Below are 23404 nucleotides of genomic sequence, written 5' to 3'. Positions count from 1 at the left end.
CTTCTGTTAAACCTGTGAGGAGTATCCAGGTTTCTCTGCTCCCAGTCTTGGTTCTGAGCACACAGTCATTGTTCACAAAGCTCCAGCATGTAATGTGGGGGGAAGAGAAGGTGAAACCTAGCAGGTAATCCAGATGAGTGAAAGCTGCAAGAGCCACAGTGGAGAAAGCTGCTTAATCTGATGTCACAGCATCAAGGGAGGCTTGATTCAAGGCACAAACCCATGAGAAACTGCAAAAGCCAAATCCTTTATGAAGATTTATTTAGAAAAACCACGATGCTGGGGAGTCACTGTTACATAGCGTGATAATTCTCTTCCTCTTGAGTAATATGCACCACACTGTGCGCATGCAATTGCTTTTGTTCCAGATAACATCTTCATCTATACATGTACATACAGTCCTCAGTGCACACTACACTTCACATGTATGTTAGGACACGCACAAAGTTGAACTTTTCCATGAAAAAACTGTATAAAAAATACAAACCAAACTGAAGCAGTCAACACGAGAAGCAATGTGCAAAAATAGTCAAAGTTACTCCTGAATGTTTGCTTAAGAAAAAAGGACTCTTCTGTCCCTGTTCCCCATTCAGCATTGACAATGCCAGATGTTGCCTGAAAGTAGGATATGAAATAACTAGTCACATCCTGCCCCCCCTTCATGTTAGTTGCAGAGATTTTTAACCAGCTAAATAATCCTATATTAGTATGAAAATCTGCCTTCAGGCATCACCGTCATGTGCTGTTGTTTCATGGAACAGATCTTTATACTGTTGCAATGTTTGACTGGTGATGCTCAAGGCCGATGACAACCGAGCCCTTGTGTGGAGCACACAGAAGAGGCAGGACAAAGATGTCCCTGGTCACTGAGGCCCCTGCAGGGGCTGGCAGCAGCTGCCTGGAGAAAATGGCCAGGGATTAGGAGTTCTCTTCATGCAGGCTGGAAGAAGCCTGACCTCCCAGGTCCCCTGCCATGGCATGCACAGCTCCAGGCCCTGTCTGCGAGCACGTGGTGGGGCTGCTGGTTGAGATGATCCTCTCAGAGTGCCTGAGGAATCCTCCCTTCAGAGGAAACATGGTGAAGGGATGGAGAGCCTGCAGGGCTTTCCCCAGCCAGGTGCCTTGGTCCATGGTGGAAAACTGTAGCTGACATGGATGGCTCTGTGACCACTCATGTGGCTCTGGGCAAAGCTATACAAGGTGACATGCTGCAGACATCATGAAGCAGTCAGACCAATCCACCTTTGCAAAACTGCTGCATGCAAATACCAACACTTTAAATGGCAATTAAGACTAGAAATGGATTGCACTTGTTTCCCTTAAACACGTACCACCCTTAAAAAAAAGTAACCATTAAAAAGAAATCTTCAAAAAGTGATTGATAGTTGGGATTACCCTGGTTGGATCAAAGGAAAAGAAGAAGAAATTAGGGGCAGTATGATTCCTATCACTGAAGTTTGTCAGTAACATAGTCTTTAGCTTTTGTGGATAAGGATTCTTCCTACCCATCAAACTCGATGCTGCAAAAGCCCAGTATTCTCCTGGTAAGCCAAATGGGTATTAAGGACTTTACTGAAACTCATGCAGAGTTATTACTATATTACAGAACTTGTAATTTTTTTTTTAATGGGATATCAAATTTTTTCACAGCCAATCCTGCATGGATCCAGGGAAAATCTCAGCATGACTCCCCCGTGTGTTATGTTTTCTACTTGCAAAGCAAAGATTTCAGTTTATTCTGAGGAAGTGAAGCAGTGGAGGAAATTGTAGAGACTGGGAGCTCTCAGGGAAGTAAACTGTGGCTACTGCACTTTACATCCCAGGTCAGCAGACCACTTTAGCAAACTATTTTAAGTAGGATTTATATCAGTGTTATTTACTTCGAACCCCAGTATGAAGACCAGTATCCAACAGAAAGAGTGTTGCCTTGGGCCTACTCATTTCCATTATAAAAGGCACAGAGAGAGGGTTCATCCTGTTAGCTTGCACCCCAGCTCTGGTCATGAAAACATCACTCAGGGAAGTGTGTCAAACATTTACCGACTGCTCCTGGGGCTCCCTGGGTTTCTAATCCCTGGATGCCCAGCTGCACAGCATCTCACAGCTCTCCCCCCTGGGTCAGGAGAAGCTGCAGTGACTGTGACCTCCAGCGTTGTCCCAGGGAAGCAGTGCTTCATCCCTGCTCTCAGAGGAGAGGCCAGTGTGTCCCAGGCAATGGCACCAGCCCCAGGTGCATTTCTGCCCCTTTCTGGAAGCCTTGGTATGTGTGACACACCTGAACTGAGTGTCCCTTAGCTCTTACAGCATGCACACATGTAACCAAAATGAACCTCTGGCTGTCAGTCAACTGTTGGCAGTGATAAAACAGTGGCAGAGAATAGTTTTAGACTGTAAAATACACAAAATGAAACACCAGACTGAATTCTCACTAAAATTTCAACGCTGCTGAGCACTGGGTTAGCTGCTGCTTCATGGGTGTTATCCACTGGGTTAGGATTATGTCCAGCATCTGAGTTAAGGCCCTGATTTAGCAAAGCATTTGTGCATATGCTTAAATCTGCCCTTATTCAGATAAGCACTGACACAAAAACCCTTGTGCCTTGTGATATAGGGACAAACCTCAACTGCAGCCTATAAATGTAGCTGTCAAAACTACTCCTTTAATGCTTTTTCCTGGTAGCACAGTGGCTCTCCTGGATTAAATATTTAATTAATCTTTATCTAAAAGGTCCTGAGAACAGTTCTATAATACTAACAAATGTACATAAATACCAGAACTAAAAAAAGTCAAACTCATGGCTCAAAGCAAAACAAATATTGCTCAGAATACTTGTTTAGGTTAAGATTAGCTGTAAACTGTGCATTCTAGTAGCAAACAAAAACTTGTTGGCCTAGAAAAAAACTCAAAACATTCAATTGGCAGCACTAATATTACTTTACAATGTGGAGTAAGGATAAAAAACGTTGCAAAATGATCTACCTACCCTAAACTCATGTAAACAAGTACGCTTTGACAATGCTTGTACGTCTAGGCGTGATCCTGCACTTGGACCTGGACGGGTGGAGACCCAACAAGGGAGATGGGTGCTGTTCCAGTGTGGTTCCAGCTGGCCAGATCCCACTGCAGGAGGAGGATCGAGGGTGTGAACCTGCAAACCTGTACTGGCATTACTAGTTCTACTCCTGGGAGCAGCTCATGGCAGGATTCAGTTCAGCAGGACTATACACATAAGTCAGGATTATTCACAAACATAAGGCATTGCAGAACTTGGCCCTAAAATTTCTATTTTCAGCAGAGAATCCCTTATCCATACACAAGGTCATATTTTAACATATCAAAAAGTGTCTAAAATAAGGGTCAGAGTCACTATAAGTTATGCTGAGCAACACAGTTAAGATGCTGCATATTGGCTTCAGATATTGCAAACCATTTTGTTTTCATTAAAATCAAACCAACTATGAACCTTTCTCATAAGAATTAAATTAACCATGAAAATTGAAAATGAACAGGCTCTGTTTTTAAGGTTAGAAGGAGACATCAACAGAAATGAGCAACTCCCACAGTAATGGTTTTCCAGTGCCTTCCCTTCGGACCAGTGAGCACTCTGAGACTGCAGTTGGTGGTGGCCTCCACTCTTGGCTTGTATCCTCCACGACGTGGCTACTGCCGCTCTCCTTCCACACGCTTTTTACGAACTGGACCAGGAAAACAAGAAAAAACCAACCATTATTGCCTTCCTGAGAGTCTAAGGACTTCCCTCACAGACACACTCCTTTCCCAGTAACACGGACAAGAAGGAAGGAACTTCTAAGAGATACTCAGCAGGATTATGTCCATAAATACCATAATTAATAGATCTTAATGTCCAACAAAACAGTTGTACCTAAGCTGCATTTTCTATATCACAAGACTGTAGAGTTTCACCAAGTGTTCATATCAAGCTTTAGGCATCGAAAATTAATAAGTTTTGTAATTGCACAGTGTGTACTATAGGTAAGCAATAATCATGTCCTTTTAGAAAATAATCTGAAGTACTCTTGAGTACTGATATCAGCGAATATTGGCAACAAGGAAAATATCATATTGGACCTTAATTATCTATTTAAACTTCACATGATCTGATTGCATCAATGATCTGGGAGTAAGTTAGTTAATTTACTGTGGAGTTTCACTGGAAACCACATAGGCTGAAGTTGCCATTTAGCAAATCAGAGTGGGAAGCTTTGTGTTATGGGCAGGATTATTCTGACAAGCAGCCCCATGAGATTTTTTACAGCACTTAGGTTACATTACACCTGGAATAGAGCAGGTCTAGTTGAGCAGTATTTGCTACTCCGTACTCTAATAAAATGTACTGAGTATTTTCTGACTTGGCCAGATAAGATGAGTGAGGTTCTCCTGTTTGTGTGGTACAAAATTTAGTGTCAGGTCAAACTCTCCTGTCCTGTTTCTGATATCAAATGGCTGAAGTACAGAACAAAGCAGGAAAACTGGATGAATCTCCACTAAAGAAAGTCAATAACAACAACATATTACTACAAATGTCCCATTACTTTACTATCAGGAGTTTTATTTTATACTGCTTTCTTGGCAAACAGACTGCATTATTCCAAAGCCTGCAGTGTAACATCAGTGTCTGCTTTCAGTGTTTTGTTGCTTCATCTATTTTATTTTATTGAATTCTTTAAGGAATTCTGTCCTACAGAATCTTGAACAAAGCCATACAATACAAATACAGGAAAATGAAGATTAGGACATAAGTCTAATGGCAACTGGTAAAATAGTGGGGAAAAAAGGGTCTTTCTCTCTTTTTAGGTGGGATGTTTCTAATAGCATTCACTAAAGAGTTTCAAGACCAATAGTATGTAATTGGAATGCCTAGGTACTACTAAAAATTAAAACTGCAAAACCCCAAAAGTATGTGTGAAAGAAATAGGTTTTAGCTCAGCTGTTATTGTAGTTCCCACAAAGAGAAACCCAAGCTGAAGCCTGCAAAGGCATCATGGTTTGACATCCCAGCTTGAAGTAGAATTGATTAAAAACACATAGTTTAATACTTTCCTTTTTTTTCCCCCTTCTTACTCTAAACTACATCTGCCTTGTCATCTCCTCACTCTGTGTACCCAGCACGCAGGGCAGAGCGTGTCATGCTCAGGCAGAACTTGCAAAGCTTTATTGTCTTTGGCTGTACTTGGTCACAGAGGCAGGACAGTCTGTTTTGTTCCCTTGGCTGGGCAGGTTTGGCCAGTCATGGACAGGGCAACAAAACCAGGACTTCTGTGTCCACTGAACAAACAGGATGGGTTTGGCTCTTCACTTATGGGCCAGAACAGATGATAGAGCAGCTGGAAATCCAGCATGTTCCATGGAAAAGGCTGAAGTAACTCCTCTTCCCAGAAGGAGCAGGAGAAGGAGAATAGTGGCTCCTAATCACAGTAAGATCTTTGCTGTTGCCTATCTGGAGTCCCTGGGGCTGTGCATCCCCCCTCACACAGAGCAGCTTGAATGTTGCACAGTCAAAATTCAACCTTATGTACAGACAGGAAAAGTTGTGTCTGGGAAGGTCAGGGCTTGGCTCACACAAATAAATGATGAATAAATGTAGTAGCATCTTACCCAGATCGTTGTTTTTAGTGATAGCTGCTGCTACCCTGGTTCTTGGACCTTGCTTTGTGAACTGGTATCCAAACTTGAGAATCCTTGAGTTCTCCTCCAGCATCTTGGCAATCTCCATCTCTACAGCTGTCCCGAGCTGCTGCCTCTGTTGGCAATGTGGTGAAATGTCCCCAAAAGAAAAGAAAATATTTGTTTTCATGTGAGAGAGAAAGTGGTTGTATTTCAGCACTGGGCTGCAAACTACAAAGAGAATCCCGTCCCTGGAGATTTTCCTCTGGGTTTTATATTTGGCTTTGGCTATTTTTATTTAGAAGTTTTCCACTGTTTGGTTGCACAGGCATGGGACATGAGGTTGTGCAAGTTGTGAGGTTGTGCAGAATAACTGAGCCACAGAGGCTGCCTTGACTTTGCCAGAGTCCCCTAGAAGAATCCTCTGGGAATTCATATAAAAGGGAGACAAAAGTGGGCTTCCTCAGTGGTCTCTCTTTACCTGGTTGTCAATTTTAATCTCTGTTAGGGATTCATTCTTTTTCAGTGCTTCAATCAGTGCCAAAATCCCTGTTCCAGTTATGAAGTTGGATTCTACATTCAGACTCTTCAGTGTTTTGTTCACTTTCAACATATCTGCAAATGCCTGAGGGGTCAAAAAGCAAGAGCATGAGATAACATCTGGAGAGTTTCAGGGAATAACAGGGAATTTTCAAAACATAGCTTAGTACCAACAAGAAATAAAACATAAATATGCTTAGAAGAACATAGAGGTAGATCAGAAGAGATTACACTTCCACTTTGCATAGTCACAGGGAAAATCTGCAAGAGAAAACGAAGAATGCATCCTAAAGCAGATATGGACCTACTCAAAATTTGTTGTGTTTTGTTTTGGTTTTCCAAACAGTGTTTAAACTTACAATAGCTACAGGGTCATTGCTTCGAGTAGCTGCAAGGCTGAATGTCTTCACATGTGTGTTGCTTTCCAGAGCTTTTGCAAATTCTTTCAGTGTTGGAATAGGAATATTCTATAATAAGAAGATAAATCCAGTAATCAGAAAAGCCAGTCACACTGCTAGACACTGATTTTAATTATTATCAAACTGATTGTTGAATAACCACAGTCTGCGCAATTTAAACACCCCTGATGCTTTTAAGAGTATTTCCAATTCACAAAGCCTCCTCTGCACACAGTGGCCCCTGGAGCCTCATGGTTGCCTGTGCTGGGCTGTGATGTCAGTGCTGCCTGTAACTGGGTCAGGCCAACACAAGCACATGACCATCTCTGAGCTACTTTCCTATTTTGCTGCTGGTTGTTCAGTCTCCACGTGCCAGCTCCTCCTTGATTTGCACGTGTGGGCTAATTGAATTTGGCCAGTGATGATTAATAGTGCCCATGAGATATCTTGCTTTACAATCTGCTAAAGAAAGGCAGCCAAAGGGAGTCACCCCTTGGGCTTTTAATTGGCATTTAATTCAATATCAGGAATTGATGACCTTGGAGCCTCTACAACAGTTCTTTCCACATCCCTTCACTAGGTGTCCTGCTTTTTCTGAACAGTAAAGAGAGACAAAATTTGAAGATAAAGGCAAGGGCTTTGGAAATACTTGAATAAATCCTCCTATGATGACATAAATGAAACCACAGCATCTACCTTTATGTTGTTGAGATTGATTTCTGTGAGACTAGGATCATTTGCTTTTATCCTTTGTAAACTTGCTTCCACATTGGTTGGATTAGGTGGTTCCTCAAAGATGGGCTTGACCTTTTCACCTTTCACCACATCTGCAACACAAGATCTCATGAAATGTTGACCGAGGAACAGACACCATCAACAGCAGTCTGGCTTCTCAGTTCCCATTTAGGTTTGTACTGCAGCATTAGCCCCATTATCCCTGCCATGCCCATTGCACCTTCTGTGGCCCCAGAACGTGTCACTGGAGGCTGTGCTCACAGGCTGGGCAGTATCATCATGAGCAAATTCCTCCTTTATGTACACAAGTCCCTGTACAATTAATTTGAGCCAAAGCAGCTTTGAAGACTATTGCATAGGATGTAATATACTGCAAGGCCTGCTTTGTTCTTTGTCTAATATCTGTAACAAAAGGTGTGCTCAAAACTTGCCCATGACATTAGCAAGAAAACATCCCTGCACCTATGAATAGACTGTGCTAACATGAAGCAACATGGCCAGGAGGCCCCTCAGTTTCCTTCTCTCAGCTGATACTATCAGCCTTACTATAAATTCAATTAGCTCTTGTAAAATTGCAACATCTGCACTTTCTAAATGATAAAACTATCAAAGCACGAAAAGCAAGTCCATCTGCCAGCACCAAGATTTATGAAATCCTTGAGTGTTCATGCTCACAGAACTCCGGTATTTAATGCTGGAAGCTATGAGCTATAAATGTTCCCAGAGATGCATAAAAATCATAGCTCAGAACACAATTAGTACTTCTAATTCCCACGCATGTAGTCATGGAGATTAATTTATAAACCTTGACCACCCAAGCCACCAGAGGCAAGAAAGGAATATGTTGCTGACCACAAGTATGTTTAAACCCTTGTATTTTATGCTGCAGACAGGGAGAGATTTTGAAGGCTTTTTTCAAGTCTCAGGGTACTGTGCATTGCTGTTCAGTGCTATGGGTAAAGTTCATGCCATGTCACGGGCCAAAAAAACCCCACATCTTTTTTTAGAAATCATTCTCTTAGTGGAGATGGTCATACAGAATCCTTGAGCTGCTCCCCTGGACACCAAACTTTATTTTTACAAGTCCCCTGAGAGACTTCACATATCCCTGAATAACACTACAGCCTTCCTAGGGAGCAGGGAATTGAAAACTACAGGTAAGACTTAGAGAGAGAATTCACCTTGCATGCAAGGACAGAAAGGAAACAAAAAAAGCAAAGCATTTTTTGCACTTGTGGCAACACCCTTTCAAACTGGGAGCTGGGGAAAGACAAGCACCCTGTCCTCAGGTTAGACATCACAGTGTACTCATTCTAGAATTAGTAGTAATTTTCATTTTCTACTTCTTGTTGTTTCCCACGAGTTTTTCTTGTGGTGCTGTTTTGCCACATTGATGGGCAACTTTTGAGATGTCTCCCTCTTTTACTGCAGCATTTCACTTGGCTGAGGAAAGGTGTTGCTTTTGGACCAAGGAATACAGTGATGTGACGGTGGTTTTCTGGTTCTTAAGTCTGTGATTGGAGCATAGTTTAGCTGACTCACATAGCTGACTTTTTGACTCAGTACAACAAAAATATTCTGAAATCTATGAGGATTAGTAATGCATGCAGTTGCCTGTTATGAGATAGATGGCAGCTCACACAGGGCCCCACTGGGGAGGCTTGCAGAGCAGCCTAATCCTGAGAAAAATGAAGTGACACAGTCTCCTGTCTACTTTCCCACCTCCCCTTTAGTAATGAAAGATAGAAATGAAAGTCCTTGGTAAAGATAGCTGCTGTTCTCACGGCCTTAGAAAAAGTAAGCATTTTTTTAGTACTGTTTCCCTAGAAAAGGACATTCCACAATTTTGTCTTAAAAAGCAAAGTTTAGCCCATTTGATATCCCAGAGCTCAGAGGTGACAAGTTCTGGATCAAGGTTTGGCAGCTCTCAAGAAAAACGTGGAATTCAGATGCACCCATTTCTCCCCCCATCCAGCCTCCTGTGGGGTTGTCGAGCTAAGATCTGGTTCACCACAGGTCTGTTTATTTAGTGCAAACATTTCTGGATTTGGTTTTAGTAACTGAAGCTGTCTCTACTGGGGGATTTCCTGGATGATTATAGTTCCCATGTACCTGAGGAGCCTCAGAACAGGCATCGTTTAAACCCACGGCCACAGGGCTAAGGTGGAGGTGGGAGATCAGAGAGAGCAGTCGAGGCAGGAGCACATCCATGCAGTCTTTGCCTCCCTGTGAATGCAGCTTGAGGTGACCATGGTCACAGATGTGACTCTGACAGGGACTCTGATGCATTTGAGCCCAGTGGTTACAAGTCATTTTGCAGTTGTGTCAATGTAGGTTCTTGGGGCAAGATGGCCTGGCCTGAGCTGTGGCCAACTCTTAGCTGCAGCTCCCTCTGTTTTCTGCCTGCTGCCTGAACTGAAGTGGAATGGAAATATATATGTCTTGGCCTCCTAAATACTCTCATCCTTTTAAGCACCTCTGCAGAGCTAGATACTGCTCTCTAGGAAAACAAAGCTCCTTAGGAATGATCTATTTGTATACTACTGTTGTCATGATAATGGACTTCAAGATTGTATTTACTTTTAAAAAGTTACCTCTCCTGATTAATTAGATCAATTAAGGTTAGGCCCAATTATATTACACTGAATTAAACCAACTGACCAGGCCCATAGGTGTAGAAGTCCCTAAAGATGACACGCAGCCCACAAGAGAAAATCTGCTTGCTTACTTCTCACGGTTCCTTTTCCATCTTTACTGCGGGCTCCTGCTTCATTAAATTTTGGGTTGTTGACCATGTTGTGCACTCCAAGAACAGCTGAAATGTGTAAATACCAGAGGCAGGACACAATGTTAATGGTAGAAACACAGACTTCAGAAAAATATCTGTAGTTTAGTTCCCCAAACAAAACCCCCTTTATAAAATATTAATTGAATCATGCCTGCTTGTAGGGAGAGTCTTTAGGGGTTTAAACTCTGGCGATGCAGACATTCTCAATATAGTTTTTGAACAACTGAGTCAATGTACAATGTGCTTCAAGAAAAGCCAGCTGGAAGGAACCACTGTGGGTCATCTTGTCCAGCCTCCCCCTCAGGCAGGAGTGTTGCCAACATTAATGAGGTCAGCCATGGCTTTGTCTGGCTGGATCCTGAAAACATCCAGAGATGGAAATCCCACAATCTCTCTGGGTAACTTGTTTCAGGGCTACACTCCTAATCATTTTTCTCCCCTAATATTCAACCCACCGGAACAGCAGGGACTTGAGAGGTGATCATGAGACACTCCTGGTGGCAGGTCTGGGCAAAGAAGAACTGGAGGTGGGAGAGGATCATATCTATGTATTGTCTCACCTGCAAGGTCATAGAGCTCAGTATCTGAAGCACTGGCCAGGGCCTCTTCTAGTTCTGGATCCAGGGTCACTTTCTCTTCCGTACGGGTTTCTACGGGCTTTTCTTTAGGGATAAATATTTTTCCTGAGAGAAGAAAAGAGCCAGAGTGAGTAATGAATTATTGGAACAACTCCTCTGCCTCCTGGCAGGGATGGGAATAGGTCTGTGACAGTGGAACTGCTTGAAAATATTATCAAGTGCATGTTTTTCTCTTTCTTACTTGATGCTATCCTCCACTAGGATCTTAATAAGTCTAAAAATAAAAGGTGCAGACTTCTGCTCTGTGTTGGTGATTGTTATTTTAGGGAATTTGCTCTCAGGAGCAGTTACAGCTGGGATTTTTCTGAAGGTCCTGTGCCCTTAAATAGGCAGAATCAAGTCTACATAAAAAGCTCGCAGAAATTTTATCCTTATATTTAAATTAGGCACTAGAAGGAGTTAAAACCATCCCCCTGCAAGAACCTTTCAGTTCCATATGTGATCCTGAAAGCTCAGCAAACCTGTTCTCTTCCAGTAACTCAGTTTCATTTCCAGCCTCTCCGGAGTATTTTCCCTCTGTGTCTCCTGATGATCCTTCACATAAATAGCCTTATTCTGATCATCTGTGCAGGTCTGGAAAGTCTGAAGTGAACCACATGTTGCCCAAGAAAGACTCAACATGTAGTAATAAACCAATTCACTTATCTCTTTCATACAAGTTTGTCTACAGCCATTTCTGTACTGTCAGCTTCAACAACTGAGGTCACTGAGTAAGCTCAGAGAAAAATTTTGATGGAAATTTCTGAAACTCTGGCAAGGTTTACTGATGCAGTATTCAAATTATTTACCTTAGAGACATTTTTACCAAGGCTAAATAATTTCAGAGTACAAAACTGGACAGAAGGTTATTTAGAAAGACAAAATAGTATCATGATATATTTTTCATGCAATATTTTAAGTAATTTTTTTTTAAGAAAAGGCTTCAAGAAGATAAAAGCCTTTGTGGCCCAAAGGTAAGAATCATTTTAACTTTCACCATGCATTGGATGACAGGAATCAAGGACAGCCATCCCAGACATATCAAACAGAAGTCAAGTGGAAATCTGGGGGGAGAAATACTCTGCAAAGGTAGATTAGTCGTGCTCTCCAGCTTTAATAGCAGCACAGGTGCTAAGATTTCAGACTCTTTCTGTGTTGTCACCTAATCTGAAGTGTTGGATGGCAGCTTTCAGACATCACTGACCAAGACTTAACTTGATGCCAGCTTTAAGTAAGGAAAAAAAATCATTACTGTGTTGGAAGCTAGAAGACCAAAATCAATCAGACTCTCCAAGCAAACAATCAGTAGTGAGGAGTACTCTCTATAAAGTGTTTTCCTTTCAGAACACTGGTGGTTCCACATGAGTTTCAAGCAATCAGTAGGTTGGTTGAGATTTTGAGGGAATCCTACTGATTTTTATCCTGACTGATATTACTATTCTGTAACAACTATCTCCACAGTCACAGCTTGCACAAAACCTCTCCACCAGGTAGTAAGTGATTCTTCACAGACCCAACCCAGCCACACTTTTGACAAATACTGATGGAAGTCTGTACTTTCACACAGAACATTGTGAAGGGGACACAGGACCTTGAGTCTGGTGTAAACTGGACACAACATGTAGTGTAGTTGGTCTTTCTCTATGGACTTTGGATGTGTGAAGGCCAAGTATCTTGCACAGCAAGAAATCAAGGGGTAATGGAAACCAGTGTGGGCTCATACTTTCTCTGTACAGTTCACATATACAGGAATACAATTTTAAACATTTGTTTCAGGCATATGTAATTCTTGGATGACAGCCCAAACCTTTCTTTTTAAATGTGTGTATGATTCCCAATGATAGTTTCATTTAAAGCATTCCTGGCAAATGTTTTAGAGAAAAAATTCTATTATTGGTTATATGAAATATTTAAAGGGGCAAGGTCATGTCAAAGATGGTAATATATATCTTTAATATATGTGGGCCTTGCTGGCATCCAGTGGTGTTTTAAAAATATTCTTTTTACTGCTATCTAGATAAGAACATTCCACTGTGAAGAGATGCTGCAGCACAGCAGATGGAGGTTAGAAAAACTTGTGCATTTAGCACGTTATTAGGAATTTATTACCTGTCCACCAGCTGCAAAACCGTGTGTCCGTGTTTATACATGGCTGCCAACCAGTTTTCCTTCATTTTTTAAGGACAGAGTTTAAAGATGCAGGAGGTCTCTCCTAGTCCCACATCCATACACTGTAAATTCATTATCCATTGCCATCATGGAATTCACTTGCAAAATAAAATATGGATTGTGGCCTCCTCGTTTCAATGGTCCAACTTAAAATTTATTATTTGGAAGAAGCCTTGGAAGAATAGCGAGGTTTTATTATTTTAAAATGAGATTTATGAAGAAAGGCTGCTGCTCTTGGTGCTCTTTATAGCCACACTGTATTTTAGTGTTCTATGTGACATAATTAATGTTGGCTGTGTTACATTTTGCCCCCAGAATATGCTAATGTTCTGTGCTAAGTCTTAATAGTAACAGTTTAACTTTCTACCAACGAAAAACACAGTGACAAAAGTTCTGTTTATACCTAACTTGAGTTACATTGGTGTTAACAACACAAATATAACCACACTTATGTACAAAAATAATATATTCTTTAACTGAAAAACAAAGTTCAATTGCAGTAAAACAATACTAAGTATTAAAATGCTTTTTTTTTTTTGCATAGAAACCCAAAATGTGTAGAATCCAAAGTGCTTTCTTTCAACATGAAATTTTAAACAAACATCAATGCAATTCTCCCCTTCTTTCTGTCAAACTGGGATAAGTGTCTGGGGTGACCTGGGTGACAACTGAGGTAGCTTATTATAACCCAGGGGCTTTCTGACTGTGAGTGCAGTGAGCAGAGATTTGTCCTGGCTCACTTTAACAACAGACCTATTCCTTTTCACACACTGCAAAACCTCCATTGAAACTGAAATATGATACTGTTCATGTTTTACTCAAAAGAGGCTAAATGGAAAAAAAAATCCACTGAAAACCAGAGGGAAGAAGGATTCAGTGAAAAGGAATACAGAGACACATAGAAATGTGGAGGAAGGTAAAAGGAAAACAAACTCTCTATAAAAAAGGAAATACACTGGGTACAATCATGAAACCATAGATGTAATTTTGCCACTTGGTTGAGCAATGTCTGCTTTCCTGCACTGTGCAAATGCCCTCATTGAAGCAATGTCAAGGTAAGGCAAGTAAATGAGATGTATCCCTAACTTCATCTCTTCATTCAGTAATAGTTATCTACATGCACATCTATAGGAAGATCTATTAACTGAGCAGGGAATTACTTTAAATGTATTTTCTTGAAGTTTTTTTGTTTATTGTTACATAAGGAGGGGGAAAAAAGGAATTTCAATAGTGCAGTTGGTAGGATTTTACCAGCCAGTCCAGTCTAAAAAATGTTTTGAGGACTTCACATTCATTTATAGTTTACAGCATTTGGAACATCATTTTTAGTCTTCTCTATTCCTTTTTTCTTTTGTCATTAGACTTATATGAATAAATATAAATTGCCACCATTTTTACTTAGTATAAATACTTAGTATCTATTCCCACCTTGTACAAGCCAAAACTGTACAAGCCAAAACTTGATAAAGAACAGAGCAATGGGAAATAAGCCCACTTGTATGAGCTGTAAAAAAATGCCCTTTTATTTAACATCAATTTTTCTAAGGATACTTACTTAATTTTATAATACAAACACATTTTCTGCTATAATTGTAAAATAATTATGTACTTTCTTTTCCTATAAACTGCAGTTCAGATTACAGTACTTTCAAGAAAGTCCACTTATTACTTCTGGTTCCACTTATTACTTCTCAATGAATCACTGACTGCAGTGAGTGCCTGTTTATTCTCAATTACAGAATGCTACACTGACCTTGGAAGTGAAATTCAGTAATCTTGGAAATCTGCCTTGCATAAATCTGATTCACTTTTTCCATTTTGTACTATTATTTTCTGTTGAGGCTTACTTAAACTTTTCCCTACAAATAATCTATGAAAATGGAGCTAAATTAATTCTTATCAAGAATAAACTTATATAGTGAAGAAGAAAACAGGCCAATTTCAAATAAGAGTGAAGCTGAAAATTAGTAGTAATAAAAATGCAGTATTGTAATTGTTGCTGTTCTGTTACTCTTGGATTAGTGTCAGCATATTCTATGCCTTAAAAATTATGATAATGGAATAGGAAGGTTGCAAAGATAAGCTTTCCAAAGTTATTAAATCTGTTGTGCATGAACACAAAAAAGGAAGTTAAGTTGCACCAGCATCTTTGACTTTGATCAGCATGCTGTGATTCTGCCACAGTAGCAATACCCTTTAAAGAATTCTCCTGAGGAGTATGCTTTCTAAAATAAAAATAAACAAAAGCCAACCTATATTTTTTACAACAGAAGGAAGCCCAGAATTTCATCAGAGCCTCACATGGATTATAACAACAGCTCGTATGCAGTCCTACAGCAGTCCTCTGGATCACCACCTGGACTTCCCATGTCACCAACAGAGCAGAAAGCTCTTAGGTCTGATGGGGAATGGTGGCAGAGGAGGAAGAGAGTCAAACTGTGCCACTGTGCTTCAGGTTCTCCTGGACACCAAAAAGCCTTGAAGCTTGGGCAGAGCCATATTCCACACAATGATTATGTTTCTCTGTGGCCTCTTTTCTCCCATCCCACATATTCTTCTGCTTTTTCCTTACCTCATTGCCCCCTGTGCCTTCCCCATCCTTTGTGTCTCCTGGTTTTACACATCTCTGAATCCTGACCCTTCCCACCACCACCTTTCTCTCTGCCCTCTCTCCCTTATCACTGCTCTCTCCTACAGCTCCTTTCCCTTGAGCTGCCACATCAAGTCCTTCATCCTGAAATATTTATACAGCTCCTCAAAAGGCTCCTCCACCTCTCTGCACCAGCCTCTGTGCTGGCTGTTTACTCTCTTTTTCTCCTTTACAAAGTGAGGGGAGCACTGTCAGAGCAGGAGGGAGTCTCCCTGCCCTTGGTCCTGGTGTGACAGTGGCCTCTCAGATTTGGAAGAACATCCTGCACAGCCCAGCACCCCCTGACCAGCCACACCAGCCCTCCCTGGGCACAGCTGGGCTGTCACATGTGCTGTCTGCACAGCTCTGAGGACATGACTAACACACTGCAGGGGGACTATTTGGAGAACACCATAACAAACTGGATGTACAAGAAAGCACAACATTTTGAAGATGCCAAACTTGAGTGTCTTTCCCTGGGGATTCCCAAGGGCACGTATTTCAAGTCCCCTCTTCAAAGCATGGAGACACTGCAGGTCACAAAAAAACAGCTGGAAAAATTTACTCTAGATGGATAAAACAATGTGTTTTCTCCTAATCTTGTTCTTGGAAACAGCTAAGTCCTTTTTGCTGACACTTTCCAAAAATTCAACTCGAGGCAGCCTCTCAGCATGGGAAATTTCAGTGTGAACTGTGCAAGTCTGGCAAAGTCATGAGCAACTAAAACAGGGTCTTACAAAAGCAAGCAGTGAAAGGCACTGGCTAGAAGCATTACTGTCAGCAACTGCAACACTTTCAGTCCCTTAAGAGACAAAGATCAGCTCTAAATGTAAGCCCTAAAGAACAGGAAGAAGGTGGCAAATATTTAAGCAAACCCTTTCAGCTTTGGGGGTGAAAAGATTGCCTTGGCAATTCAAGAAAGGTACCGTGTCTCTACACTAAACCCTAACCTTTGAAAAAAGTCTGTTAGAGACACTGGAATTGGAACTCATTAGCATCTACTCTAATACTCTAACCTGAAAATGTATTATTACTAATGCTGTATATTGATACTCTGCTTGGCACAGCACCACATGCAAGATAAATGGTCTCTGAAAACAGGGGTTTGGCCAAAAGTTCTCTGGTTTAATGATCCTTATTTTCTTCCTTTTCCCTATTATCAGTTGGCTGAAAATGTTAGTATTTAATCACATACAAGCATGTTCCACTTCCCTTTCCAGTCACAAATAATAATAGCCCAATCCACTGGAGTTTTTCCATGACTTTGATGAGAACTGGATCAGATCCAAAATGCAATGGTTTGGCAGGGAGCAGAAGACCTTGAAGAAAACAGGGACAGTAGTGAAGGGCTGAAACAGCAATCCTTACAGCAACCCTTCACATCTAATGATATTTCACAACAGAGGAACTTTTTTTAATTATGTTTCATTAATACCATGTAGCTAGTAGAACCCCTTCAACAAAGCAGAAACTGAGATGTTGTTCCCAGTTGATGTTTGTATTACAGTAGTGCTCAGCTCTTAACTGAGGTCAGATGTACACACTGCATTCCATGAGAGAAAACATGCTGTGCTGACTGTGCTCTTGAATATTTTGTGCCTGCACTGCCTCTTACTTTCTCCACCTTTTCTTTTTAGTCCTGGACCATTCATGAACTTGATAATGATACAGAGATGGAAGTGATGGAAGTCTGACAATCAGCTGCTTCAGTATGTGCTAAGTGCAGTGGGTCAGCCTAAATAACTTCTGTAAATCATCAGGTTCTATGTAGGGATTTCTAGAATATCTATCCTAAGTAGGAGCTAATCCAGAAATACACAAAACAAACACTCACAAGCTGCCCATCACTATGGCCCCAGTTATCAGCCCTAACTCCCTGTACTGCCACTGCTCACTAACAACAAACAGCTGCGTTGCACAACAGTTCCTGAAAGCCACCAGATCATTTCATACCACAGTGGGAGCAAACACTTGCTGTGGGGACACTCAGATGACGTCCCCAGCCCAGACTTGTGTTGGGGAGGATGTGGGGTAAAGCAGTCTGAAAACATTTCTCAATGGCCAGTTCGGGTGTGCCTGTGACCGTTCTGGCCCTGGTTCAGGCAAAACTTGGGGTCCACTGAAATTTGAGAATCATCCCATACAAGCTTAAAGCCTTTCTGTACAGTAATTAATGAAGTACGTAACCCAGCTGCAGTGTGGCAGAGGGCCAAAACCCTAATGCATGCCATACGTTCGATTGTTTTTGCCAAATATTTCCAACCTCTTGAAACCACAATTACAATCAAAAACAAGGCAATTCCCTGCATAATCAGCCCCTCCATCTTGGGCTCATATTTAACACTTCCTGTGTTTTAACCACTCTGGATATCCCTGTCAGCTCTGGAATTTGTTTTGGCTTGTTTTCCAGGACAATCAAAACTTTATTGTTGTTCACCATATAGAGAACAACACAGGCAACTGAATTTTGTCCTTCAGTAGCTGCTTGGAATTGCTTTTTGGTCAAGAACTCTCTAATAAAACATTAACAGCAACAGAGAAAAAAATAGAGATAGACACAGTAGATAAAAAATAATGAAGTATCACAGACTATTCTGGAAGGAAGACATTTTAAATGCCACCTTCTTTTCCGCTCATCACTGGATTTTTCAAGACAGTTTCAACTTTGCATGATAACTGTAGGAACTGGTAGAAATGTCACTAAACAGAAGCATCCCAGTTTCGTAATTCGAAAAAATAAATGATTTCCCGGTGACAGACAAACATCATGGTACAAAACACTGACAAAAGCTGAAACAACACTTGGCATATTCTCATCCTACTGACACACAAGTATGCTCAGCTGGTAAATAGTGCCAAATGGTACACACCATCTCCCATTTCTAATCATACACAACTGGATGCATTTTTGAGCTGCTCGAGAATTTAATTTTTAACTGCAGAAATAGTATCAAATTAATTTGGGGCTATCTACAGTAGGGCTACATTGCAATGCTTCTACAGTATAAATAAATCATTTAACAGGCATCTATATAATATAATCATATAAATATTTACCAATCTGTAAATATACCTTAGAGACCAGAAGGTGAGGAACAAGATTTTCCTCAGGAGAGATCCTTCTTTAGATTCTTTTGAGAATATATTTTAGAAATTTAAATTATTTATCCTCAACTAATTACTGAGCTTTGGAAGAATACTAATTATTTTCTAATTATAGTGACTTTCCATCTAGCATGTAGTATCATATCTTGAAAACGTCTTTGCAGGACTGCTTTGTTTCCTCTCATAGAAAATATCTCCTTCTAAATGTAAATCAAGTAATTAATATTTTAATACAGCCATTCTGTTGTTATTTTTTTTTTCAATTGAGAGTGTCAGAATAAGTAACACTGCAGTTAAAAGCAAGGATTCTAAGATCCAGAGACAGCCACACATGGACTTTGTGGAACATTTATCACATTTCACCAGATTCAACCAATTAGCAGGATCATCATACAATCCATGGGAAGATTTCAGTACATTTGGCAGATGGAGTTTTCAGTTATATGTTTTATAACACTCAGATTCTGCATGAAGTCTTTGCAGTGCAGATCAAGGGAAAGGAGAACAAAAAAAGGAGGGAGTGAAGCCCAAGTGCTGGAAGTCTGGTGCTGTTCCTGTAGGACATCTCCTGCCAAGCAAGCCAGGGGCAGCAGGAGATAAACTCAAACACCAATACCTATGAGTATATTTAATTCCACACACCCCTGGTTTTTGTGTATTTGCAGAGACCTGCAAGTGGTGAGTTGTACTGCCTTGACACAGTGCTGTGTAGGAGACTGGAAACAATTGATAATGAATCCCTACTACAATAAACCACTTCCCTTTCTGCACAGGATGTGCTTGACCACTCCTGCTACTGGCAGGATCTCTGCAGTGTCACTGCATTCAGTGGGCCCAGAATCAGCTGTGAAGAGCAGAACACAGACATTGTGATGGATGAAAAAGTAGCTTAGAGAATATACTGCATGGTAAAATAACATCAGATCTAGCTGAAAAATATCTCATTTGTCTAAAACCATTGTTTCAAAGACTGAGAACACAATGTAATGACAGTAACAACTCCTTGCTCACTCCTAGTCCATAAAATGTTATGTAAATAACATTTTACATCTTTGGTAATGGTACATAAAGTAAAAAATGCTGCCCTTGACTTTCTTGAAATATCTGCTTTCCCTTAAGCAGAACCCACTGAAATAATGGCAAATCCATTACATGGCCAGAAATGGACCCAGGCATAGGAAGTTCCTTCTTGAATGAAGGGGTGGCCTGAGGTAGGCATTTTTATCCACTTTTTACAAAAGAGGAAAAGGAGGTAGTGTGGCTAAAGGAATATTGTTTGCTAAAAAATATGACTGTTCCTGCCCTAAGGTTATCCTACCAAAGTTTGAATTATTCAAATTAGGTTTTCCTGTTTTCCCCTTTTTTTCCTGTAGCTGTAGGACAAGGGTAGCAGGGAAACTGTCTGCATGAATAGCATTGCCAGATGTGCTAGTAAACAAGTGGAAAAATACTTATTTTGTGTAACTTTATTCCCTGAGTTGTTACTTACAGCAATTGTAGGCAAGACTTACTCAGGAAGGCATTTATACGTTTCCTCCTGAACGCCTCCCCCACTGCACTACCCTTGCACGGCCTAATGGTTAACATGGGAATAGTCCCTGGGAGGTTGGTGAGGGCACCTTTGTCCATGCTTAACTGCACACAGAGGGATTTGCTGCCCAGGGAGCTGCTGACTGAGCCCTTTGCTGGACCGGAGCCTGTGTGTTCCCACAGCCACGGACAAGCCATCAAACCTGCCATTGTAACTCCAGAGCAGTCAGACAGAGCCCTGTGCAGCAAATAAAACCATCCCTTCAGCTGCTGCCACAACAGCTCTAGGTCTGACTCCTGAGCCTCACCCTGCTCAGTAATAGCCTTCCCCTCTTCTGTCCCAGTGTATGCCACAAAAAAGCCAGGCACCAGACAGTCCATCACTCAACACTGACATGAAGATGGACAGTACCTTTCTTTTCCCCTGTAAATGGCACAAAGTCTTCTCTGTCTTTGTGCTCCAGCGCTTGCTTCTCCAAGTACGAGAGCAGGCGCTCCCTGTCGAAAGGGCCCGTGGCAGCCTTAGTGGTCTGGTCCTTCTGCCGAAATCCCGCTGGAAGCAAAGCATTCTGTGGAGGAGAGGGAGGCAGTCTCACACAGTGCTCCAAATTTCCTCTCAATGTTGTCAGTTTTTATGTGCCATCATTCTTTGCACAATGCTCTTTGGCGACAGCAATAACACACCTTACTAAATGTAACCATGAAAAACAGTATATTGTTCAGGCTTCTTGATTTACCACCTATTAATATTTTTATGAACCACATTTACGATCACAGCACCAAAGAACTAAGATCAGAGTCCTTTGTGTTACACATATGACCGCAGAGTCTGCAGTCCAGGTAAATCTTTTACATACTTCCTTCTATTCATTTGCTCTTCTTCCTCACCATTTTTCTCTGTCTCATAAGAAACAAAATTCCTTTCATTCTAATGCAGATGTCTCCTGGACTTCAGACATGAATGGCACGCACAGAAAGAGACTGGTGAATGATGTGGACTTCAGCTATTCAGAGTATGAGGAAGCAAGCAGATAAGTCCCACTCTCAACACGTAGCTGTGTGACCCTGTGGTTGCATCTTCATCCCATAACATAAGAAGACACATAAGGCTTCCATGTTTTAGTCCAGGAAATCCACATGCCAGTCCAGAAAATCCCAGAAAGGAATACAGGTGTGTGGACTTTGCAGTGCACAGGTAGTAAAGCCAATGTGTTGAGGATGCCCCAGAATACTTCTGAAACACTTCATCACTGACCAGAACATGCACAGTAAATCTGATCCATGGCAAATATCCAGTGAATTCTCTGAGTGTGTCCAGTGACCTCAAGTCACTAGACATTTTACCTGTGCATGCACAAATAGGTAGTGTGACTCCAATGCACCATGGCCTGTTTAATTTGGTTGGTTGGTGTCCGTTTTTTTATTTTTTTCTGTGTCACCATTTGAGATTCCAGACACTTGAAAATACCAGAAAATACCACTGTAGAAGTGGCAGTAGTGAGGGAAGTGGCAACATGGAGGGAGAGAACAGTAAAGCCCACCCTTAATCTCCACGTAAATTGGTGTTATAGAACTAGAAACTATAAATCAATAGTGATTTTCCAAATTTATTTTGCCTCCAGATTGAACAGATTTTATCTGCCAGTTTACCTGCCAGTTTTCAAACTCCTACATCAGTTTGAATGTTTTGGGGTAGGTACATTGAGAATTCCCAGCACACTTGAGACTGTAACCTTATTATTGTAGGACCAAGTGGTTCTCAGGCCAGAGATCTTTAAATTCTTTGTGAGGGTGTCTTCAAATATCCAAATTATCCTTACTCCCTAGAAAATGACAGTTGTGTAGCTGAATCTTACTTTTCTTAATCATGCCTAAAAATGTTCTCTTCAGCTAAAAATATCTGTGCTGAATGCCACAGTCAACAGATTTCAGAAGTTCAAAAGACTTGATCCTCACAAACATACGTTATGTTTGTTTATTGCTGTGCTCAGAAATAGCAGCCATAAAAAGCTTCTCATTGTGCTGCAGGGTACAAACATGATTAAAGATTTAGATTGCAGACAAGCTCATGTCTAAATAGACAAGGGATAGACAAAGGCTACAGTGACTTGTACAAAAGCAAGGAGCACATCACAGCAGGAATACAACCAAAGTGTCCGTAGCTGAGCTGCTCTTTAGGCTACACTGTAACAGAATACAAATAAAAAATGCTGCAGTACGTGGCATTTATAACACGGAACTCTTGAACTATGATCCCCCTGGCCCCCATCACTAACCTCGGGATCAAGGTCATCAAGAACATGCTCTAGCTGCTTCAGTTCATCCTCTGAGAGTTTGCTGAGTATTTCATCTTCATTGATATTCTTGTATTTCTCCAACTCTTTTCGGAAGGGCAGAGACATGGCTCCTGCTGCACTGCTCCACTGATGCTGCTTGTCAAGATTTCAACCATTCAGGAGTACTGAGCTTCTTGTGGCCTCACTTGCTGTTAACAATAAAGCATTATGAGTATCTCCATTTAGCTGAGAGTCCTAGAAAGCCCACGTGCTCAGAGTCACATTGACACTTTATTAATGAAAACAATGCAGCAACATGTCCTGGCACAGCAGGGGGGGTGTGGGAAGTGCTGGGGCTGCCTCTGCAGCAGTAGCCATGGAATAGCAAGGACTGGGTGCAGCAGCAGAGAGAAGCTCCAAGAGTAGATAAGAAAAACATTAGGAATTTTCCTTTTCCATTGAAATAAATCTGTTTCATTTAATTTGCTTGCAAACAGCAGTATCTGTTTGCTCTTTTGGCCAAAAGCAAAGTGGTAGAGTTACAGACAACAGTCCGGCACTGACAAACAAGAAACAAAATGTTATGCCTTGAAGTATTCTATCTTATCCCAGCTTTGCCGATGGCTGAAAGCTAACCCACATCATCTGGGATGACCTAAACATCTTTAAAGCTGGTTGTTAGTCTTATTTCAACATGTTCGGTTACACACAATAGCACGTATCATCAAAATAATTCTTGGAGTGAGGACATGCTACTCATAGCTCAGAAGGTTATCTGTAAACCAGTCTGCTGCATGGGGCACCTGCAGGTGTTCAAAACACAGCCACGGAAAAAATACAGACTCAGTATTTCACAAACTCTTAGTTTTAAAACTTGAATGTGGTTCCTTATTAGATGATCCCAACTGATCAGGAACAAGAAGTTCTCATTTGCATGGTCACAACAGTCATTGTCATATTATTTGTCATATGACAATATGACAAAGGACTC

General features: G+C 41.1%; 1 protein-coding gene across 2 annotated transcripts in view; it reads right to left on the bottom strand.

Annotated features, from left to right (window-relative positions):
- Positions 1 to 244: 244 nt before the first annotated feature.
- TMOD2 (tropomodulin 2) overlaps positions 245 to 23404 on the bottom strand; it is a 32857-nt gene continuing 9697 nt past the window's right edge. For both annotated transcript variants that reach the window (XM_051797020.1, XM_051797019.1), the window contains exons 2-10: positions 22414 to 22622; positions 20550 to 20706; positions 10648 to 10770; positions 10028 to 10114; positions 7261 to 7391; positions 6526 to 6633; positions 6108 to 6251; positions 5618 to 5762; positions 245 to 3696 (exon numbers count right to left, since the gene is read on the bottom strand). In XM_051797020.1, the coding sequence (XP_051652980.1) occupies positions 3662 to 3696; positions 5618 to 5762; positions 6108 to 6251; positions 6526 to 6633; positions 7261 to 7391; positions 10028 to 10114; positions 10648 to 10770; positions 20550 to 20706; positions 22414 to 22539 (1056 nt within the window). In that variant the 5' untranslated portion in view covers positions 22540 to 22622 and the 3' untranslated portion in view covers positions 245 to 3661. The remainder of the gene's footprint in view (positions 3697 to 5617; positions 5763 to 6107; positions 6252 to 6525; positions 6634 to 7260; positions 7392 to 10027; positions 10115 to 10647; positions 10771 to 20549; positions 20707 to 22413; positions 22623 to 23404) is intronic.

Source organism: Manacus candei, unplaced genomic scaffold (assembly GCF_025592945.1).
Source record: "Manacus candei isolate 608988 ecotype Guabito, Panama unplaced genomic scaffold, ASM2559294v1 h1tg000046l, whole genome shotgun sequence".
Lineage (NCBI taxonomy): Eukaryota > Metazoa > Chordata > Aves > Passeriformes > Pipridae > Manacus > Manacus candei.
The sequence above is the reverse complement of the archived record's forward strand: the minus strand, read 5'-3'. Positions and strand labels throughout refer to the sequence as shown.